At 39.5% G+C, this 20,722-nt stretch overlaps 1 protein-coding gene across 5 annotated transcripts in view; it reads right to left on the bottom strand.

Moving 5' to 3' along the window:
* Window positions 1-369: 369 nt before the first annotated feature.
* The window catches only part of SLC24A2 (solute carrier family 24 member 2), a 115,495-nt gene continuing 95,142 nt past the window's right edge, over window positions 370-20,722 (bottom strand). For all 5 annotated transcript variants that reach the window (XM_032096231.1, XM_032096236.1, XM_032096234.1 and 2 more), the window contains 4 exons: window positions 18,285-18,416; window positions 9,982-10,071; window positions 9,385-9,551; window positions 370-7,355 (listed from right to left, as the gene is read on the bottom strand). In XM_032096231.1, the coding sequence (XP_031952122.1) occupies window positions 7,106-7,355; window positions 9,385-9,551; window positions 9,982-10,071; window positions 18,285-18,416 (639 nt within the window). In that variant the 3' untranslated portion in view covers window positions 370-7,105. The remainder of the gene's footprint in view (window positions 7,356-9,384; window positions 9,552-9,981; window positions 10,072-18,284; window positions 18,417-20,722) is intronic.

Below are 20,722 nucleotides of genomic sequence, written 5' to 3'. Positions count from 1 at the left end.
AAGTAAAGAATGCGAATTAAAACATCTTGTGATCAAATGTATCAGTAAAGAAACGTAAGGGAACTTGATCCTGAATGGAACGACACGGCTCCAGACATACACAACTCCAGGTAGTTTGAACTCACATTGGGCTGTAGAAGAAAAATCCTTGTCTAACAAAATTTTAAGCTCACTGAAAGACACGCAATTTCCTTACTCTCTGTATACACAGAAGGTACCACTGGGACATGACAAGAGGCAAGCAGTGCAGCTTGAACACTGATAATGACAAGCAGCACTGCAGATCATCTCTGAACCCGGAGAAAGTAGTTAGAATACTATTTTCAGAGAAACAGCAAATCCAAGACCATTAAGACAAAAGATACTGAGCAAATTGACACACTCTCTTTTTATTAGTATTTATTGTTGTTATTGTTATTCACACTTAGACAACTCAATTACATAAAGTGATTTGTATGAAGAACTCTGTGTTAATATGGTAAGGTGAGAAAGTGTACACGCCACAGTGAAACATTCTGTAGATACAGTGAAGTAGGACCTTGATAGAAGGGATTATTTCCAAGAGCCCATGTACAAATAAAGGTAACTTTCATACTATATACAAACTTATATTCACAGAGAAAATGCTGATTTAGAGATACAAGAGTTTCATCTAGTGAATAATGATCCATACACTTAAACACAGGAGAAAAACTGCAATTTTCGGGGGGTTGCCTGGACTTGCAAAATATAAAATACATGGCAATGTATTTTTACTTTTAAAGTTTGAAATGAGTACAGATGGGGGACTTCAGATTTTTCTTACAATAGGTTGAAACTGAGAGATGATAAGAGTATGAAAACTACAAAGTGAAACAAACATGCTAAAAAAGCTTTATTACAAAAATAGCATCTGATTGTCAGTTATAACACACTACTATTTTCACATGACAATACCATATCCTGATCTTGCCATCTTAAGTGACAGAAATAATTTTAATTTATGTAAGTCAACTCCCCAGAGTCAGGACTGCAAGATTAAAACTGCAACAGAGATCTTGATAATGGAAATGAACACAAGTGAAATCCTTTGGCATTACTTAATTATTATAAGGGATTAAAATGAATTATTGATTTCTACTGGATAACCTGACCCTGGAAACTTTTTGGAGAAGCAACTCAGTTCTTATAAACTTACTAAAACATAAGGAGCTTCCTTTACTGTGATCTCAGTGGGAGAAAACATCAGAGTAGCAGAATGATTTAATTGCTTCATTGGGCCTGACTCTGCGAGCATCGTATTCCTTCTCCTGGGGTGAACAAGGGTAGCAGGATTGAGTCCCTGCTGCAAAGGTAGTGTGCAGCATTTTGTACAGCCCCACAGGAAAGAGTATGAGGAGCAAACTCCCCCTGACTTACTGACAGCATCACTAAGGCAAAACCAGATCCTGCTTTACTGTACATTTATTTGTCAGTATTTTACATTATACTTTAAACAGAGACATGGAATTGATTTTTTACTTTAAAATTAATGATCCCCTTATTTAGAAACCCCATACTAGTCTTCTGGGTTTTTTATGGCTTCTTTTTGCATTAAGACAACTATGTGACATAAAATAAAAATAAAAAAAAAAATAGTAAAGTGCACGATCTTTAAAAACGTGTACAAATTTCATTGTTGGGATTGGTTTTGTATTTGATGAGGGGTGAATTTACAATAAATCTACATGAATGTACAGTTCATTTACCAATCTTGAATGACTCAGTCTTGTCCTGGGCTGTTTCACTTATGGCTCATGTAGGAACGATACGGCCAGTTCTGTGTCTGGCCTATCCGCACTCCGAGGGATTACATGGCTTCTAGTCTGGGGCTGACCTACGCCTGGCTGGCTGGGGCATGGGCTCAGTGCCATGCTAATGTGACGACATGACTTCTGGAGAAGACACAGCTTGCAGTTGGTCAGGCAGAGCACGGGCAGGGGAACGCTCAAACTGTCTGCACCCATCCAGGCAGACAAGCCCTGGGATGCTGCACACTGACACCTAGCAAGACACTGCAGACCTACAGGATGGCCTGCCTGAACTACAGGGCTGTGAGCCGTATGTGACTTCTGTATTTGATGGGTGCACTGTATTGCAGAACTTCAATTTGGAAGTGACTCATCCCAGTTCCAATGGAAATGACGGGTATCTCAATACCGATATTCCTGTAACTGATGGCAACAGACCCAAGAAGGATAATTTTAACATCAACCACAAATGAAACCCATGGCTGTTGGAGGACTGGAGCAGTATTCTTCTCCACACTTTTGAGTGCAAACTATCCCATTTGATAACCTCAAAATCACTTTCTGCAAGTATTTTTCCGTGTGCTAATTCTTTAACTATAATAATAAAAAGAATCGCCTGCTCAAACCGTGCCTCTTTCTCAGTTAGTTGTGTCATTGTTATTTACAAGAGGTAAAATTGTTTCCAAGAATACAAGTGAATGTAATTTATCTCTTTGTACATAGCTCCCAGGACAAATAGGTTTGTTATGTAACTGCATTTATGAAACATGGGAACCTAAGAGAAAAGTCTCTATCTTGTCCAGGTTAATGGCAGAACTCTTCTACATTTCATTGGGCCAGTTCTTAGAGAAGGGATTATTTCCTTGTTATAAATAAATAAAACCATCTGATACAGACTCATACTTGACTCAGAACATAAGTTATATGGACCACAAGATGCTATTTTAAGGAATTACTGCTGAAAGACTAGTAATTAAAAAACATTGTATATCCCCTTTTTTGAAAAATATGTAATGAAGTAAAAGACAACCAGAGAAATAATCCCTTAAAAAACACCCAAACATTAATAATATTCCTAAGTATCTATTTTTTCACAGTACTTGGATTAACTACATGTTTAACTTACCACTTTGTGGACCTTCATATCCACACACAACAGTACCATGAGTGACAGTGACCATAAACTACTTCAGAGTAGTATATGTGGAAATTATATGGTAGGTTCATTGTCATTACAAACAAATGACAGCTAGATAAGATTGCTTGTCACCCACCGTGCTTTATGCTTCATGAAGTTTATGCAGTCAGCCACAGCAACTGGATACATAAGCAGAAGCATACAGACACAAGAGCCTGTCTGCACTATAAGAAAGCACTAGCTTTCAGTAAAATAGTTAATTTAAAATACATAGAGCTTTGCTGAAAGATCTTTCCATGTCTACATGTAGTTCTTAAGGAGAGAATCGTCACACCACACTTTCAATCACACTTTTATAGCTTTTACCAGATTGTGACCAGGGTGGCTTCTGCAGAGGGAAAGCAAAGAATAGTTGTAGAACTCCGGTAGTATTTTTTACCAATGGGGCCCATTCTCATATTTATTTTCAATGAAGTTAGTGCAGAAAACCTTTGAAACTGGCTACATTCTGAACCATGATCCTATTCCAATGCTACCGGAAATCCCTTCCAAAAATTGTGTTCAACATTGGTTCTGTTCAGAGATGATGGTGCCACAGAGAGTTGGTTATTTAATCTGAAACTGCATTCTTATCGTACTTACTGTGTTGCCAAGCTGGTGTCCTGAAAGTGCTAAGCTAGAACAGGATCTTTATCATAATGCACATTTTTCATTTGCACTTTGTAAGGATTATGCAGACACCAGTACAATTGAGTAAGTGAGCACAGGCATACAGGCAGGTGGAAGAGGCTTCAACACCAACCAGCTCGCTGTAGAATTTGGGCAGTGTGAAGGACCAGATCCCTAGTGAAGTCATTCAGAACTTTGACTGAAGAAAATAGAAACTGAACTTTGGCTTCTAGGTGTGAAATGTTGAGAAGAGTTCATGATCCCACACTGAAGTAATTATGAACCATGAGAAACACTTTATGCTGGGAAATTTGCTGTCATTGTAAAATAGGAATGTTGTAACAAGTGTGTGCATTTCTGGCAGCATTGAGCCTGGACAACTCACTGACATCCCGTCACTGGGTTGGAGCAGCTTTTGGCTGTTCTCTCAGCATTCCAGTTTAAGATTGAATTCCTTCTGCACAGGGCAAGTCTCCCTCCATCCTACTCCTCTACCAGCCAGCAGAGCTGTTGTCTTGTAATCAAAGAGCACACCAGCATCCAAATGTCCATGAACAGTTTACCCCAGCAGTAGAAAGCTGCCTTGGCAAGTATAAACATTGTTCACAGACAGCCTCCACAGAAAGCACCACACAACTGAAATCTGTCCTGCTACCTCTGGATCTGAGATACCACTGGCACAGTTATTCAGCCATTTGAAAAATGGTCTGCCCTACAGATGCAAAGCAGTGGGAGCCATGATGTGTCTTCTTCTGGAGGAGAAAAAGCTATTTTTAATATTTTCCAAGATAAATATGTGATAGGGACAAACAGACGTGGGAAAGAAATGAGATACATTTTAAAACAGGATAGAAATGCCATTACAGGATACTAGTATTTAATGGTATACATAAAGGTCTGCCTATAAGCTGTCAATGCCAGTTACTCTCTACTGCCTACCTGCCCTCAGTGTGGCAGCAGTCTCTGCTGCTGATGCCCTCACTTTGCAGAGTGCACCAGAGTGCTCTTACAGCTCTGAAGGTCAGATAGGAGTTTTTCTTTTCCAGTGTAGGAGTTGTTACACCATGGTGGCATGAAGTTAAAAAAAAAAAAAAATTGTACTGAACAGAGATTGTTCTGGTCTGGTTTCTTGATTTGAAATGTCAGAGCAGTGAATCTGGGCATTGCAGTATTTTTTAAGTGCCCACATACACAGCCATTCCTTTAGATCACTCCTCTGATTCAGCTTACTTGGGAAAGGCTTGCCTGTTTTGATCACTGTCATCAGAAACAAAAGCATTTGGTGACTCCTCTGGAATAGACTGTACTGTGGAGTCAGCTCTGTATTTTGGGACTCAAGTTTCAGTGGAGGTCAGAATTTGGGTTATAGATTTTGCTTTAGGTTGCTGTTCCTGTCAGTAGAGGGCATCGCAGTTATGTCTAGCCACCTACCTTTCCAGTTTACACCCGTAGGAACAAATGTTAAAGAGGTGGGCAGGCAGCACTACCATTAAGACAGGTAAGGACTCTGGACCAGTGAAGGATCTTGAATACAAAGACAAGTTTTTGCTCACAATGTGAGAAGCTCACTCTAAAAAGCATTAAGAAGTAAGAGATATTGCTTGTGGTATGGTTAAAATCAAATACTGATTCTGCATGTAGCTAGGACTTAATACCTTAGGACAATATATGAGTAGCAGACATTGCAACTCCTAGTATCCTTCCTTTATTTCATTAATATCTCACTTTTTTCTTCATGATATCACATGATATTAATATTCCTAATATGAATTTTGTACTGTTTTCTCTACCACTGTTTTCTGTCAAGTCCTTACTTTCTAACCATACACCATTACATACGAACACATATAACAGGAATAACAGTAAAGGACAAAGGCGATGAGTGAGAAACAAACAGCATGAAGCAGAGAAAAACAGACAAGACAAAATGTGCTGAGCCTTCTGTTGCAGAGATGTGAGCATGGCATTGCCACTGAGAGCACAATACATTTATGAAACAATGCTGAAACAGGTCACAGAAATGCACTGAAACTTCATGAACTCTTAATTGCACAAAAGACTTGAACAAACAAATGATGATTATCTGAAATAATTTCTTAACATTCATTCCAGTCTAAACTACAGAAAGATGAACATTAATTGCTTTCTCCCTTCTTGGCTTTTTTTTTTTGCTCAAGGTTTGGACCTTCTCCTTCTGTCAGTATCTCAGAAAATGGATGTTGCATTTTCACTCCTTCCTGAGTTTCTTTAGACATGTACACTTCCAGCAATACTGAGAATTTTCATGTAAGTTTCCTGCAGCTCCACTGTATTTAAATTGCGTTTCTCCTACCTAGTTTCAAGATTTATAATAGCAAATGTGAACTGCCCCAGCTTTATACAACAGCTGGGGATCTCTTCCAGCAATAACTATATGTAGCTGTGAAGGTCCTTACACTCCAAGTAATAGTGAAAGCCTGTAAAATATATATTCACTTAGCAATTAGGCTGCCACTTTATAACTACTTCTATATTCTGTATGAAATACTATGCATAAGCAAATTAGCCTTTTTATTCTGGCATGAAAAGGCAAACTCATAACAGCATCTGAAAGCCGTTGGTACTGTTGATATTGCTGCTTTAGAAAAAATAGTGTGTTCACATAGCTGTATGATGTCACTGCATGCTGCGTTGCTATTAGAGAAGAAAGATTATCCCCATTCTGGTCTTTGCATGAGAATGCAATGAAAATCTGCACCAGTTACAAAACGGTCAGGCATCATGGCTCCTTCAGTGCCAGAGACAGAGTTTCTGGAACCTGAAGGGTTTTGCAAGATGTAAAAAACCACCATTAACATCCTGCTGATTGCCTTTACAGACCTGTGATGCAGATGATCAAAACACTGATGAATTCCCTGGCTTTGCTGAAATCATATCATACAAATCCACTTACACGAAGAGACGTACAAGCTCTTCCCTGTTTGTGACTCATCGCTTCATGTATGCTTTCCACTCAGGAGTTTCAGCAGGCTATTGGAAAAATCCTGTACCAGGGTGTGTGGGGGGTGGTGCCTCCACAAAGTTAATATCAGCATTCCCCTTAGAAGAGGAGAGCTTTAAGAACTGAGCACACTGTGTGTCTGTGTATACTACTACAGAGAATGAGAAGTCTGCGGGTGTGTACCACAGGCAGAGGAGAAGCAGTAACTTTCGCTGTTGCCATGCGTACGTAGTGTGTCCATTACTGAGCAGCGAGGATGTTCTGCAGCAAAGAAACCCTCGGTGCACCTGGACTCAGCCCTTCATGCGTAACTGCACTGTCCACAGCAGTCGTTCTTCAGCTCTGAGATGGACCTTTTGTATCCTTTTCTTTCTTTCACTCTTTTAAAATTGAGGAAGAGGAAATTTACAGATCCATGGGTTATTCCCACTGAAGCTTTCCATTGTGTTTTGGTTTTTTTTCTGTTTCGTTTTGACATATTTATCTTTTCTTTAATATAGGTTTTGTTTCGATTTTTCTTTTTCTTTTCTCAAGAAACAGCACTTTCCACTAGATGGAGACAGGACACTGGATCACTTTGTCCTCCAGGAGGACACTGACAATCAGGAACACAAAATAAAGCCCAAACATGAGGAAACCCAGGATTTTATTCATCCTCCACTTGCAGGAAGCAATGGATAGGATGACAAAGAGCAGCATGATGAAGAGGAGGACAATTGCACAGAACAGGCCATTGCTGCTGACTGTCACTGGGGTGAAGCTGTTAACCACAGCATACAGGAGCCATGGAAGAGGAAGGCTGTTAAGAAACAGAAAAATTAATTTAAAACATTGTGGAAGTCCAGAAGGGAGCACTAGGAGTTTTCTGGAGACAATTCAAAACACAACCAAAGGCTTCCTGCATAAAGTGAGGCAGGAAGAGTTTCAACTCTTCTAATATTTGCATAAATATAAATTGTAAGCTTTCTCATGGTTCTTGGGGAGAATACATGGGATTTTTGCCCCCCACTCTTCCACCAATTATACTGGGGAATTATATTTCCCTTGGCTGGCAAATCACCTGGCATTCTGTCTGTGAAGAGGAAAATCCCTTTCATTTGTTTCTAGATTTCACACCATCTGCAGAAGAAGCTATTTGCACTCTTTACAAGAGCCTGCCTGACAGGAGGGTAAGTTGCATAAAAACATGTCCTTGCCATGAAGAACCAGCACTCTGCAAGGCACTGCCTGCAAAATTTAGCCCTTAAATATCTTTGTCCCCATTTACTGTATAAACCTCTGTTAAAACTGTGAACTTCAATTGAACTTCAGTTTAATTTCTATTTCTGTGTTTGCTGTCATTGCATTTCTCATTTCTCATGCCACAGAAGGAGACAATATCCCTCTGCAAGTTGTCAAGCTGAAATAAATATTTAAGACACTGATTGGAGCTTAGCAGGCTTAGAAAGCATGAAGTGAGTTGTCAGAAGCTCACAACATTAAAACTTTCAATAAGCAGTTCAGGAGAGAATAATTTATTACAGCTGCTGTACTAACTACACCAGTCTACAGCTCAGTTGTGCCATTTCTGCTGTAAACATAGCAGACTGGTGCAGGACAAAACCATTTCCACTGGTAGGAAGACTAAACATTTTTTAAAAAGTAAGAAAGCACTGCAAAGAGAAAGAATTTTGTAATGCACCCTCTGTATTCCAAGTTGGAGGACGTGGTTTTCATATATTTTACAGGTTTGTTGCATATAGGTATTTCAAAGACTTCATGCTTCTGAATTAACAGAAAAGTGGCCAAGTTTTCCTACCATATCTAAAGGTACTGGCATTAGCTAACAGATAAGAAGGTATTTACTATCCATTCTAACTTCTGTAGCCTTTTTACACCTTTGTGCAGTTGCTGGTATTTTTTACCTGTGAAAACCAGGATCTCCTCTACAACCAGGCTGTTTGGCGCTGTGACTATGACTAGACATGTTCTTCTGTTTGTGTGTGACAGCAAGAATCAACCAAAGATGGAGAAATTGAAAGTATATACATGATTCTCAGTATCTCCACCCTGTGTTGAAGATGGGAATGTGGGAACAAAGAATTTATCTGTGTGTTTCCTGCACATTTTTGAAATGCTGAGGCATAGATTACACTGTTTCTGAACCTGATCTACCTTGACCTCAAAAGATCAAAAAAGGATTTGAATTACAACATCATGCCACAAATCATTACCCTAGAGCTGCCATGAAGCAGTGAAGTGTAAATAGTAAACTTCTGCACAATCTCATGTAGCTTCACATTGTCAGAGCTATTGAAAGGGTCCTTTTTGTTAACAGAGAATTGGTTTGTAATTTGGGATTTGCCAGGTATAGAAAAAAAAATTAATCACATGTCAACAGCAGCCTAAATGAGTTACACAAGACAATGACTTTCTGTTGTTATTATAGCAAATGTTGAATACTGCAATGAATTGTTCCTGATCATCATTTATAAAGAAAGCTCTAGTATAAGCACAATGAGTGGTAGCAGAAAGCAAACAGCAACCTCATAAAAGCATAAAAAGCTTTGAAATTCCTTTTCGGAACAATGCTCTTGCACAATTTTAAAGTGCAATTCACTTGCCTAGGCCTTTCTGTAATATATAAAAGCAGGGATTAGGCAACAAATTTACACCATTTCTTCATGCAGGTATGTATAAACTTCACAGCACTTGCCACAGTAACATCTGCTGCATATTTGCATCACTTTCCTTTTTAAAGATTGCTGCTTGTGGGCAATACCACACCAATGTGCTAAGAACAAAAGACTTGTTTAAAATAGACACTATTTTTTTGGTGTAGAACTTACCCCACTGTGATGTCAAATATGTTGCTTCCAACGGAACTGGATACGGCCATGTCCCCCAGACCTTTGCGTGCTACAATAACACTGGTAATAAGGTCAGGAATGGATGTGCCAGCAGCTAGAATAGTCAATCCCATGATTTCTTCAGTAATACCAATGGTCTCTCCAACCTGGAAGGGTTGAGGTAAACAAAAGGTAAACAAAAACAGAAAAAAGTGTCCTGTAGTGAAGAAATGTTTTCAGCTGCCCTGGACTTGCCACTAGCTTGGAGAGTACCAGGCGAGATCTGATAAATACTAGTTTCCACAGACTTCCTGATGTATCAGGAGAGAGATAAGACAGTCAAATAGAAGCATAAGGTATTGACAGGCAGTTGCTGATGGTTGTGATGTTTTAAGAATGATTAAGTCCTGTGGTCAGGTCAACCACCACTCTGAACTATTTTCCATTTAGTGAGTATTGATTTACTTCATCCATGGCTACAGCTGCCAAAATAAAGTAGCACCCAGCATGAGCTAGATGGACTCTGTGTCTAAATGATCTTTTACAGTGCAAAGCATAATGCAGGGCTTTTATTTTGTACCAGTATCACCTCCTTACCTGGTGTGCCCACCAGACCATCAAGTAGGAAAAGAATGCAATCCAGCTGATAGAGCCAAAAAACGTGATAGGAAAAAATTTTCTTGATGTCTGAAACAGAAACAAGGAGAAACTGTGAAAACCTGTATTGAAGGGTGACATGCCATACTCTTAATTGCTTCTCAATATGAGAGTGGCTTCTCATTTTTTCTGATGGCCTGTTCTGAGCAACTGTTCTGATCATCATCAGATGATCAAAATACATGTCAAGAAAGGTAAGAAATGGATGCCCTGACATTGGTATATATTTACCTATGCCTCATTCTTCCAATTGCTTCAGTCATAAAATAAGACCTCCAAAGAACTTGTATGATGAATGGCAAATTTTGGGTTGTCATTTTTGTCATAATTTTTTATGATGCAGTTTGCATATGGGTTTAACTCACTAGTGGTTTGACTTCTAAATTTATCAATAATTTCATGCTTATTCAGAATGAACGTTTTCAAACTGCTTCAACAGGTGCCTATATCTTTCCTTCCTACATTAGTAACTTTTTGCAACAAATTTCACAGTCAGTATAACAAAGATTGCCCTATGGCAGAGCTAAAAACATGCACACCTAAAATATATTACGGCATTGTCGTGGTTTGACGCTGGTTAGGTGCCAAACACCACGAATAAAACAAGGTGAAATGAGGATTATTGAGGAAAATGGAAAAACTTCAAGGCAAAACAGGTCCACACTTAAACAGTTATAGTATGAAGAAGATTTATTACTAACAAAATAATAAGAAATTAAAGCAAACTCCCAGAACGCCTTTCTCTTCCAGTACCACCCTCTTTCCACCAACCCACACAATGGAAACAAATGCGGGGCTTGATCAGTGTTTCATTTCTTAGAGTCTTTCTTTATGTTTAAGGAAAGGAGTTTCTTCTGCTGTGCCATGGGATCCTTCCCACAGGAGACAGTTCTCTGTGAACTTCTCTAGCGTGGTTCCAACTTTTGCAAACAACAGTCTGCCCGGAATCTGCTGCAGTGAAAAAAAATATGCCTCCCACGAATCTTGCCATCTTTCCCCACTGCCATCATGGGTCATAAATAACATGGGGTTTAGTCTTTTAAGGATGAGCTATTCCAGCCTGAAAGTAAAGGCTCTCTTCTTCAATCTCTAGAAGTCTTTTACCACATCTATATACTCTGGCATGAGTATTTTTCATGAACTACACGTGGATTTCTACATCCCCACATGTACCTCATCTTATGAATTATAGGGAAAACAAATTGCTGTATTAGTCTTCACCACGGCTTGCAAGGGGAATTTTCAGCTCCGGCACTGGGAGCGCCTGCTCTCCTTCCCTTCCTTTACTGACCCTGGCGCCTCCATGTTGGGTTCATCTCACATGATCTCACTTTTCCTTTCTCTCTGACCTGGAAGAAATCTGGTGCCTGTAAGTTGTGGCTAAGAAGTTGATCTTGTCTCTTGTCCGGGCTCCGCATTGGGGAAAATTCAGCATGTCTCTCGTTGCCAGCTGCATGATGTTTTTACTTGGTTCAACGTGAGCCACACTGGTTGCATGGAAGGGGCCTGCCGGGCCCAGAAGCCACGCCACGAGGTTCCGGCTGCGCTGTTGCTTAACCCTGTTGATGGTCACTGCTGCCTGTGGAGCTGGGATGGCTTTCCCTGGCGGCTCGGCCCCACGTCACCGTGCTGGGGGAAGGCCTCGGGTCTGCTTCGGGATGGGACCCAGGGGCCCCCAACCTTCGCTACCCCAAGTGGGGGGAAACAGGAACAGAAAGATCTTCCCGTGCTTGCTCTTCCTTTAAACATGTAAATTGCAGAGGCAGTACCAGCTTTTTCATTTGTTTAGCAACTTGTCCATCGAACTAAGTTTAAACTACCACAGGCATTTAGTCTTCTTGTGAAAACTACTCGCTTTCTCAATAGAAGATATGTTAAGCACATATTTTTAATGCTTCACTTTGTAGAGAAATTCGTTATAAAAACATGCAAAACATACTGTCGGGGCCTTCAATGAATTAAAAACTGTATATAATACCAAAGTAACTTAATTTTCATTTTCACAGTCTCCCTTACTAGTGTCAGATTTTTAACAGATAGTGTTCTTGCAGCCAATGAATGGGTTCTATGCAGATTAATGATTTATTTTGGTTTTTCTTCTTTCCAGTCTTTTGCATTTTCCATATTTCTTACTGACTAACTGAATCTATGTAAAAAAAGAGGTCAAGTTAATACTAAAGGAAGGAAATAAAACTGCAGTACTGCACCAGGCAAACACTACCTAAATCAGTATTTAAAATTAAATTTTTCCTATGAATGAATTCTACCAGTCTTTCTTTATGGTCATTGACCTTCTGAACGCAGATCTTACCTAGATGATTTCTGACATGTGACTAGCAGAGTCCTACAAATTTTCATGAATAACCAGTAGAACTGCCTGTGGAAATAAGTTGGACCAGTCTGAATGCCTGTTTCAGCTGCAGCTCAGCCCTGCACTACTTCCTCCTGTTCAGTCCTCACTAAATTCACTTCCACTCCAGAGTTTTTGTGCCCCCTTTCATTGGAGGTCATGCCCCTGCTGCACCAGGAGGCTCACAAGACTGTGGATCATTTCTAGATGATGTGGGAGTAGACAGGATTGCAGGGCTTTCCCTGAATGTGACTTTTGGAGAGAAAATACCATTTGTTCTGATTAAGTTCTTCAAGCCATAATAAACACTTCTTTTTTAGGGAGTTTACAGAGCTGCACAGACAGCTTTTCTTACGTAACAAACTCAACAGGCATTTATATGGAACAGTTTCCCATTTAGGAACTGATGAGCATGAAACCACAGGGTGGCTGTAGACCAAGAGATGATCAGTGTATTGGGCTGGCCATTAGAGCTGGTCAAGCAGGAATGTCACTGTTTTTTGCCAGCTGAACCTGAAAACAATGAGGCTAGTCTGTAGCTCAATGAGACTGTAGATTTTCTGCTGATGTAACTGCAATGAGTTCAGGACATTAACTGATGTAAAAAGGGTAAAGTCAGCAATGGCAATTGTGCACACACATCTACAGCATGGGACAAACAGAAGGTCCATATCTGCTCCAGCAGTAGGTGCAGCTGCAGGCTGTGCTAAAGGAGCACTTTTCACTCCCTGTGTGCACTTTGCATAATGCCAAATGTCCGGCTGAAAACTGAGCATGTACTAACATTGATTAACACGACCTATACCATTTCACAACTGAATATACACAGGAATACACATTAAAAATGGTACAGATTTAACAACACTACTAGAGGGATGGAACACCTCTTCTGTGAGGAAAGGCTGAGAGAATTGGGATTGCTCAGCCCGGAGAAGGCTTTGGGGTGACCTAATTGTAGCCTTTCAGTACTTGAAAGGAGCCTACAAGAAAGATGGAGAGAGACTGTTTACAAGAGCATGCACTGACAGGACAAGAGGACTGAAAGAGAGTAGGTTTAGATTGGTATTAGGAAGAAGTCTTTAGTATGAGGGTGGTGAGACACTGGAACAGGTTGCCCATAGGAGTTGTGGATGCCCCATTCCTGGAAGTGTTCAAGGCCAGGTTGGATGGGCCTCTAAGCAACCTGGCCTAGTAGATGGCGCCCCTGCCCATGTCATGGGATTTGGAACTAGATGATCTCCAAGGTTCCTTCCAACCCAAACCATTCTATGAATTTATGATTCTAAACTCCCTCATAATATGGACAACCGAACTTCTGTTGGAGTAAAGGAAGCAGTCCAGTAGGTGTTTTAAATGGATTACCCTTAAAATAAACAATGCCACCTGGAAACATCCTTTTCATATAAATTCCATTAGTGTCATACGCATAGTTTTTAGAAGTACTCAGGGTACTTTGGTTGATCTATTTCTTAATTGCTCCTCAACTCATTACAGATTTACTTCTTCAAAACAGAGTTCTAAATTTCTATCAAAGCAGAAAATATGATAATGAGCTTATGATATTTAAACCTACTCAGATGGACTTTTAAGTTTAAAATCAAAATTTTATATGCATTGGGTGAGAGAAGACCTTAATCTGAAAAGGAACACAATTTGAAAGAAACATGTAGATGGCTGTTATAGTGATCTGACACCAGTGGGAGCAGAATTAAGACTGGTGGAAATAAATGAATCTAAACAGCAATTTCCTCTTCTAAAACTAAACAGCTAGCACTTTTTTTCCACCATTCTTAGTAGTCAACTTTTCCAACTTTCAACATTTTTCATCTTCCTTGTAAAAGCTGGGATTTTTTGGCAAGACATATGGTTAATGAGACGATGAAGCGATAAACTTGTTGCACCTCATCACAAAATCTGCACAGAGCACCTTGCAGCAATGCTATTTGAATGATCACTGCACAATACTCAAGATTTAAGCATACATTGGCTTAAGCAAAACTAATACAACCAGAGCAGAGCAGTAACAGCTCTCTGATGGTGAGATTATATACACCAAATGGTTCTTGCAAAACAAGGAGACACTGCCTATCTGAGTCAGACACCCATGCAATTTGGATGGCTAAGAATTACGAGTCAGTAACTTTGCAGCATGTGTACTCCTCGCCTGTCTTAGCTAATCCTCTCCCACTAAAATTAACTGATAAGCAGCAGTCCAAGATACTTTAATAGGCTTAACACTTAAATCACCTATTTTAAAATGGGGAACATTTAAATTCAGAAAGGGCAAAATTTAAAGCTTGTACGTTTTACAGGTGATGAAATAAAAAACGGACTCCATAGATGCTGCTATATAATTTGCATATAGATGAAAAATTTAAAAAGCCATAACAAGAATGCTGATTCTTTTTTGTATGCTGGATTTTATTCCAGACTATAATAATAATTATGCTTGTTTTGTAACTAGTGACAGCATTCTTTTGAGATTTATGTCATTTCTACTCCCCAGCTCTTTGAAAAACAAGAGAGCTGCCAATTCTAAACATTTTCCTAGAAGAATTAGTCAGAGACAGGAGACAGGAATACTTCTCCCCATCTTTTTTGGTAGTTGTTGTGGTGGTTGCATTGTGAAGACACAGTGCCTAGTTTATTACCAATTGGCTCTTCTGTGGTCCTAGTAACACACAAATGAGAGAAGGCATGGCTCCTTCAGTTCATATGTTATCTTCTTTTAACAAAAGCAAAAGGATTTTGTAGTTCCACCGTAGATTAGATGGTTTGGTACTGTTCCTGCCTATCAGAAACCTTAAGGCTGTTTTTCTTGATATATTTCTATATATTTATTTCATGCCAGTGTCTGAAAAACAGGACTATAAGCAGCAAAAACAATCCAGGTATGAAGGCTCTTCTTCTAAGAGCTTGATCCTGAAAGGTAGTGTGTGCTGAATAATTTGGAAGGTAACTTTTAGTTTTAGCCAGTATTATTACCAACATCTTTAACCTGAATGATTCATATGTTTGTCTCGTTCATAAATGTATCTGCATTGCAAAGTTTGATCTTTCTTTCACACTTAACAGTGCTTAACTCTGATTACTCAGAACCTGCTCCTCTAACTGGATCTGTACAGGAACATGTTGTCCTTGTCCCCTTGGTAACAGTACATCTCTGAATGGCAACAAGAGTTCATGGAAGTTGTAGCTCTTCATTTGTAATGGGAATTTGCGGAGATAAAAGGAAGAACTCCCCCATATGGGTCCAGTGATGGCAGAGCCCTAAGAGCCATTTTTCTGGCCTGTAATGTAAGGGGATGGACAGTGGAGTAAGGTTGTAACAAAAGAGGTGTTCAACATCTGTTCCTGACCTACCAGGGCACCTTGGTCACGTAACTTTTCTTTCAATCTTTCATTATCTGTTACTGCTGGAGGTGGGCAGTTACGTATGTGACCTTTAAAGAGCCACCGGGGAAATAAGCCATTAGTACAGGAAAAATACCCATTATTGTTCAAAACACCTGAGCAAAAACTCAGGAAAAAAAATTCCCCAAGGGCACACCTACCTCTGGAATATGCCAACAACATTATCACGTTATAGTAAGGATTTTAATATATACTGGCTTAATGTGAGCAGGTGTTATTAAGGCACTAAACACATTAAAACATCTCAGCCAGTCAATCAGCTGACAGATAGCTGAACGAATGCATAATCTACTCTAAGTATATAAAAATCTGTATATGTGTGCAGCAGAGCATAATAAGGCAGCAGGATTTTGCTAACTTTAGTACCAGAGACCTTGTCTACGAAATAATTTTTCTAGAGCTTCTGGGCTTCATGGAGCTAAATATATCTTGGAATAGTACAAATAACTGCAGGCAAACCATCTCCTTTGCGTGGAGATAAAATATACTTTAGAAAAAAGACTCTAGATGAAAAGAAGAACTTACTGAAAAGTGGACACCCACAGAGGATACCAAAGGCTCCATATGGTCTTTCAAATCAGTATATAGCACACAAGCATTAATTTTATGTATGCACATGCTAGTTTGAGCATTCTGATGCAGAATTTGGGTTTCTGACTAAAATTACCACACTTGAAAATCAAGTCCCTGATAGCGGCCTACCTAAAAAATCTAGTTAAGTATTGGTTTGGGTTTGCTTTAACTTTTACCTCACAGATTTCATTGAAAATTGTTTTCTGATGCACATGCTGAGCTGTGATATCAGGCTTCGTTTTTGTTAGGAAGGGATTAGCGGGGATGGCACACAGAAATAAGTGAGAATATTTTGAAGATACATTAATGAAGCATATTTAATATGTTAGATAGTTTATGGAACCATCTGGTTAATTCTTTGACAGTAATGGTCAAAGTAAGCAGCTTGTCACATCAATACAGCCCATTACCTCTTCTGTTAATCTACATGTAATTACAAACGACATTGGTTTTTTTCTGTATAAAAAACTACTCCTTTCAGTGAACGAAGTTTTAAAACTCTGTTGTCCACTTGCCTATCTGGCACATACAACCATGTTTATCTTTTGTGCAGGGTATTTTTAGGATGCCGGATGTCAGCATGGAGTTCTGTTGTGAATGGTACTAGTGTTAATAATCACACGCATCACACAGTTGCAGGCAACTTTTCAATTCACTCTCCAAAACTATAATTTACAAAACTGTTCTCATTTGTACAGTACAGAATATTGGATAAAGCTGCAGGTCTACTTATACTAACTGCAGATTTTCAAAATTCAAAATAATGCCCATACATATTTCTCTCTCATTTTAGATCAAGTTATGAAAAAAATTACAAGGACGGTTTTGAATGATGAAAGGAAGGCATAAATTCAGAAATAAACAAACTTGAAATTCATGAAGTATGCTCTGTGTGTTATGAAACAAAAGTGATTACCAGAGTTTTCTGAAATCTTTAAGAAAAAGAAAGCTTAAACATTGGAAGGGAAAACGTCACTTTATAGCCTTTGGAAACCTTTATCCAAAACCAAATCAGAGATCTTATTTTAGCTTCTTTCTTGCACTGAATTGCAGTTTTGCAGCATGTGGGATGGGAAGGTTTTTCGCTGTGTGTGAGGAGGAAAACAGAATTCAGGGTGTTGATTTATAAACTTACATGCTGTGCATGCCTCTTTGCAGTAGTTTTAAACCCATTTTTCATCCAGAAAGGAAAAGAGACTAAAACACTACTAAAATTTTTTTTCAGCTCTTGACTCTCTCTCTTCTACTTTCCATGAGCCTTCCCAGTCAGGTCTGTTTGTATATGTGAGTATGAAAGTGGTAAGCCTTGGTAACTCACCAGTCTTACATTACTTCAGGCTGTGTTTGGGACAAAACTGGCAAGTATTTATACATGAAGGGACTTACAGATCTCATCCTAGTATGAAAATTACGAGATTATGGGTAGAACAGAAAGGTCTAATAGAACATAAATTTAAAAGAAATGCATATCATTATGTTTGAACTGCAGAGAGAATCTAGACAGTCTAAAATCCTTCCAGTCATACCCTTTAGGGCACTGCAGATAGACAGACTTACTCAGCACTCATGAGACATTCAGTAGAGATTCAGAAATACAAATGTGAAGGCCCCAAAGAAGTTTTCAGACCTTTCACTTTATGTCATAAAGTATTAGTGAATACAAATTCAATATACAAATCAAATCAAATACAACCTGTATAGAGCTATTACCAACCAGTTGCTCATAAACACCCATTTGCCATTTGCAGATTTGAATACTGATGTTGTGACCTCTTCTTCAAAGAAGAAACCATTAAAAAAACCCATTAGCTCTGTTTTTACATGAATCTGCTGCTGTTCTTTTCTGGCATTTAACTAGAGAGCCACCCTTTTGTGCAGAACACACTGACATACAACAGTTACTTACAGGTTTTCTGACATCTGGCAGGGTAGCCCACAGTGGAAAAACAATGGGTAACACTAAAAGATAGGTGGCCTGCTTGCGTCGGGTTTCAGGCCAGGCCAGGCTGAGAGGCTGTTCCTCCTCATCCTCTTCATTCTGTAAGAAAAGCTCCAGTGAACAGATTATCACGGTGGATGAATAAAGTTAGGGATTCTTTCAAAAGGAATTCAAGGAGGGTGTTGTGTTTCAGTGAGAACTACAGCGCCTAAAAACATTGCATTAACAGCCCACCTACCTAACAACATTAGCTAGGACACACCAAAAGAGACTTTGGCCAGACTGTGAGGTATCCCTACAGCACAGGCTTCCTGAGGATGTCCATTTGTTGACAACGTGGCTGGTCCCTTGGGATGCACAGGGTGTCTCTGACAAGTGTTCCCGTGGCTCTCCCTACGGTTGTGGGCTAGTCTAGTCAGGGGTTAAGACCTGTCTGGGCTGCATCAAGCCTGGCCACACAGACAAGAGAGAGAGAACGTGTGTGTATATGTGCCTGTGCACATGTGCGCACACCCACACACACACAGAAGTGCATCTTTATGCATGCATATAGATGTATAGGTATATCTAATTTCTTAAGCTTTTGCGAGGAAATAAAAAAGTTACTATTAAATATATATGCGTATATATGTGTATGTATTGTCTTCTTTGCAGGGACATACGGCAATTCAGGCACCTGTGGGGATGCTAAGCTCCTGTGGGTCAGACTAGTGCTAAGATGCTGGTGTCAGACTGGGCTGCTCAGGGCTCTGCCCACTCAAGCTGTGAAACCAACAAGGATGGATATGGCCCAGCCTCTCTGGGCCGTAACACTGCTGTTGGGCTGTCCACATGAGGAAAGGGCTTCTCTTTGTCTCTCCCCAAAGACTCTTGTGTTTAGACCAGTCGCAACACAGCAGTGTTCTTAACAACTTGGTCCTAAAACTAAAGCCAGTCCTCTCCAATTTGTTTCGCTGATTTTCTCATTGGTCTATAGTCTCCATTTCTGTGTAAGCTGCCCACCTGCCATCCCTATTATAGAGTAGGTGTATAGGAACCCTCTCCCATGACAGAAAACGTTTGGCTGCCACACACTTCTCTTTCCTTAGACTGCTTCTGCTAACAAAATGGAGCAAGTATAGCAGGCATGACTCAGCCTTTTGCATGCATGTATCAAAATAACTTTTAAACTGTTAACATAGGTAGGTGATATCTCCAGAACTGCACATAAATTGCAGAACCAGTCAACTGAAAAAATGGCCTGAACAATACTTTCACACAGATGTGTGTAATGCAAACCCTGTTAAAGCTGGAAAGATTTCTAGAGAGCTCACTGAAAGCTAAAAAGGTCTGAAAAAGAGCAGCTGGTGAAAACTGTTTGAGAACGAGTGATAATGATGACTTCTTCACGTAGTGTTCTTGGGTTTTATTTTTGAAAAAAAGATAATGATTGAGACATCTCCACAATATGCATGTTATTCCCCCTATAGATTTATAATAGGTTTCTTTTCAGTTATTGCCCTGTATTAAGATTGCTTACATAAACCTTATGACAATGCTATATGAAGCAATCATTTAAATGACCACACCAGTTGTTTTTTTCTAAGCAAAAGTGTTATTGATGAAATGTCACTATATGATTATACTGTTAATAACATTTTCTACCTACTGCTTATTGACCTAACTGGTCTTGATTATTCCACTGTTGTGTACTCCTGAATTGTCCAACTACCTGAACTGATCAGTACCTACAGAAGCAAGCTCAGCTCTTAGCTTGGGATCTTTCAGTATAAAGGTATCACCTGACACCGATGGACTGGAAGCAAATTCCTATTTACCTCTTGACACATTGACAAGTTGCAGCTACTTTTGAGTTATGTGTTGATGTCAACAGAGGACAATATTTTATTAACCTATATACTTTGTGAAACTCCCAAGTTGCAAGACTGTAAGACAACAGTAAAGTGAACAGGTCACTGGTTATAATCATTAAAAAAATTTTAAAAATATTTTGGCACAGTTTGTAGCACTCAACACAATACTTCAGAGGCTCCTGAGCAGCTTAAGAGGCTAGCTTTTGGCTTTAGCTTTCAGCTCTTCACTGAAGTTGGACATACTATGCTTCATTGCTGCAAATCTATTGAAGCCTGATTTTAGGGAAACTGTGCTGGAGAAGTTTGTGAGGCTACTTCCCAAAGCCAAATCCATTCCTTTTTCATTCCGGTAGATGCTGTTGGGGTGGGAAAATCAACCTGAGACGGAGGCTCAGCTTTGAAATATGATGACTGAGATTAAATCTGAGCACAAAAGGACCAGTTGAAGGGTTGCCTAGGTAACTCTTTCTGAATGGCCTCTGTGTAATTCAATCAGCCAACTCAGCTGGAATAAAGCTTTGTAAGTGACTGCTGCATAAACAGCACTGAGTG

This window comes from Corvus moneduloides, chromosome Z (assembly GCF_009650955.1).
Source record: "Corvus moneduloides isolate bCorMon1 chromosome Z, bCorMon1.pri, whole genome shotgun sequence".
NCBI classification, from domain to species: Eukaryota; Metazoa; Chordata; class Aves; order Passeriformes; family Corvidae; genus Corvus; species Corvus moneduloides.
Note: the sequence above shows the minus strand (reverse complement) of the source record. Positions and strands in the feature narration are given on the sequence as shown.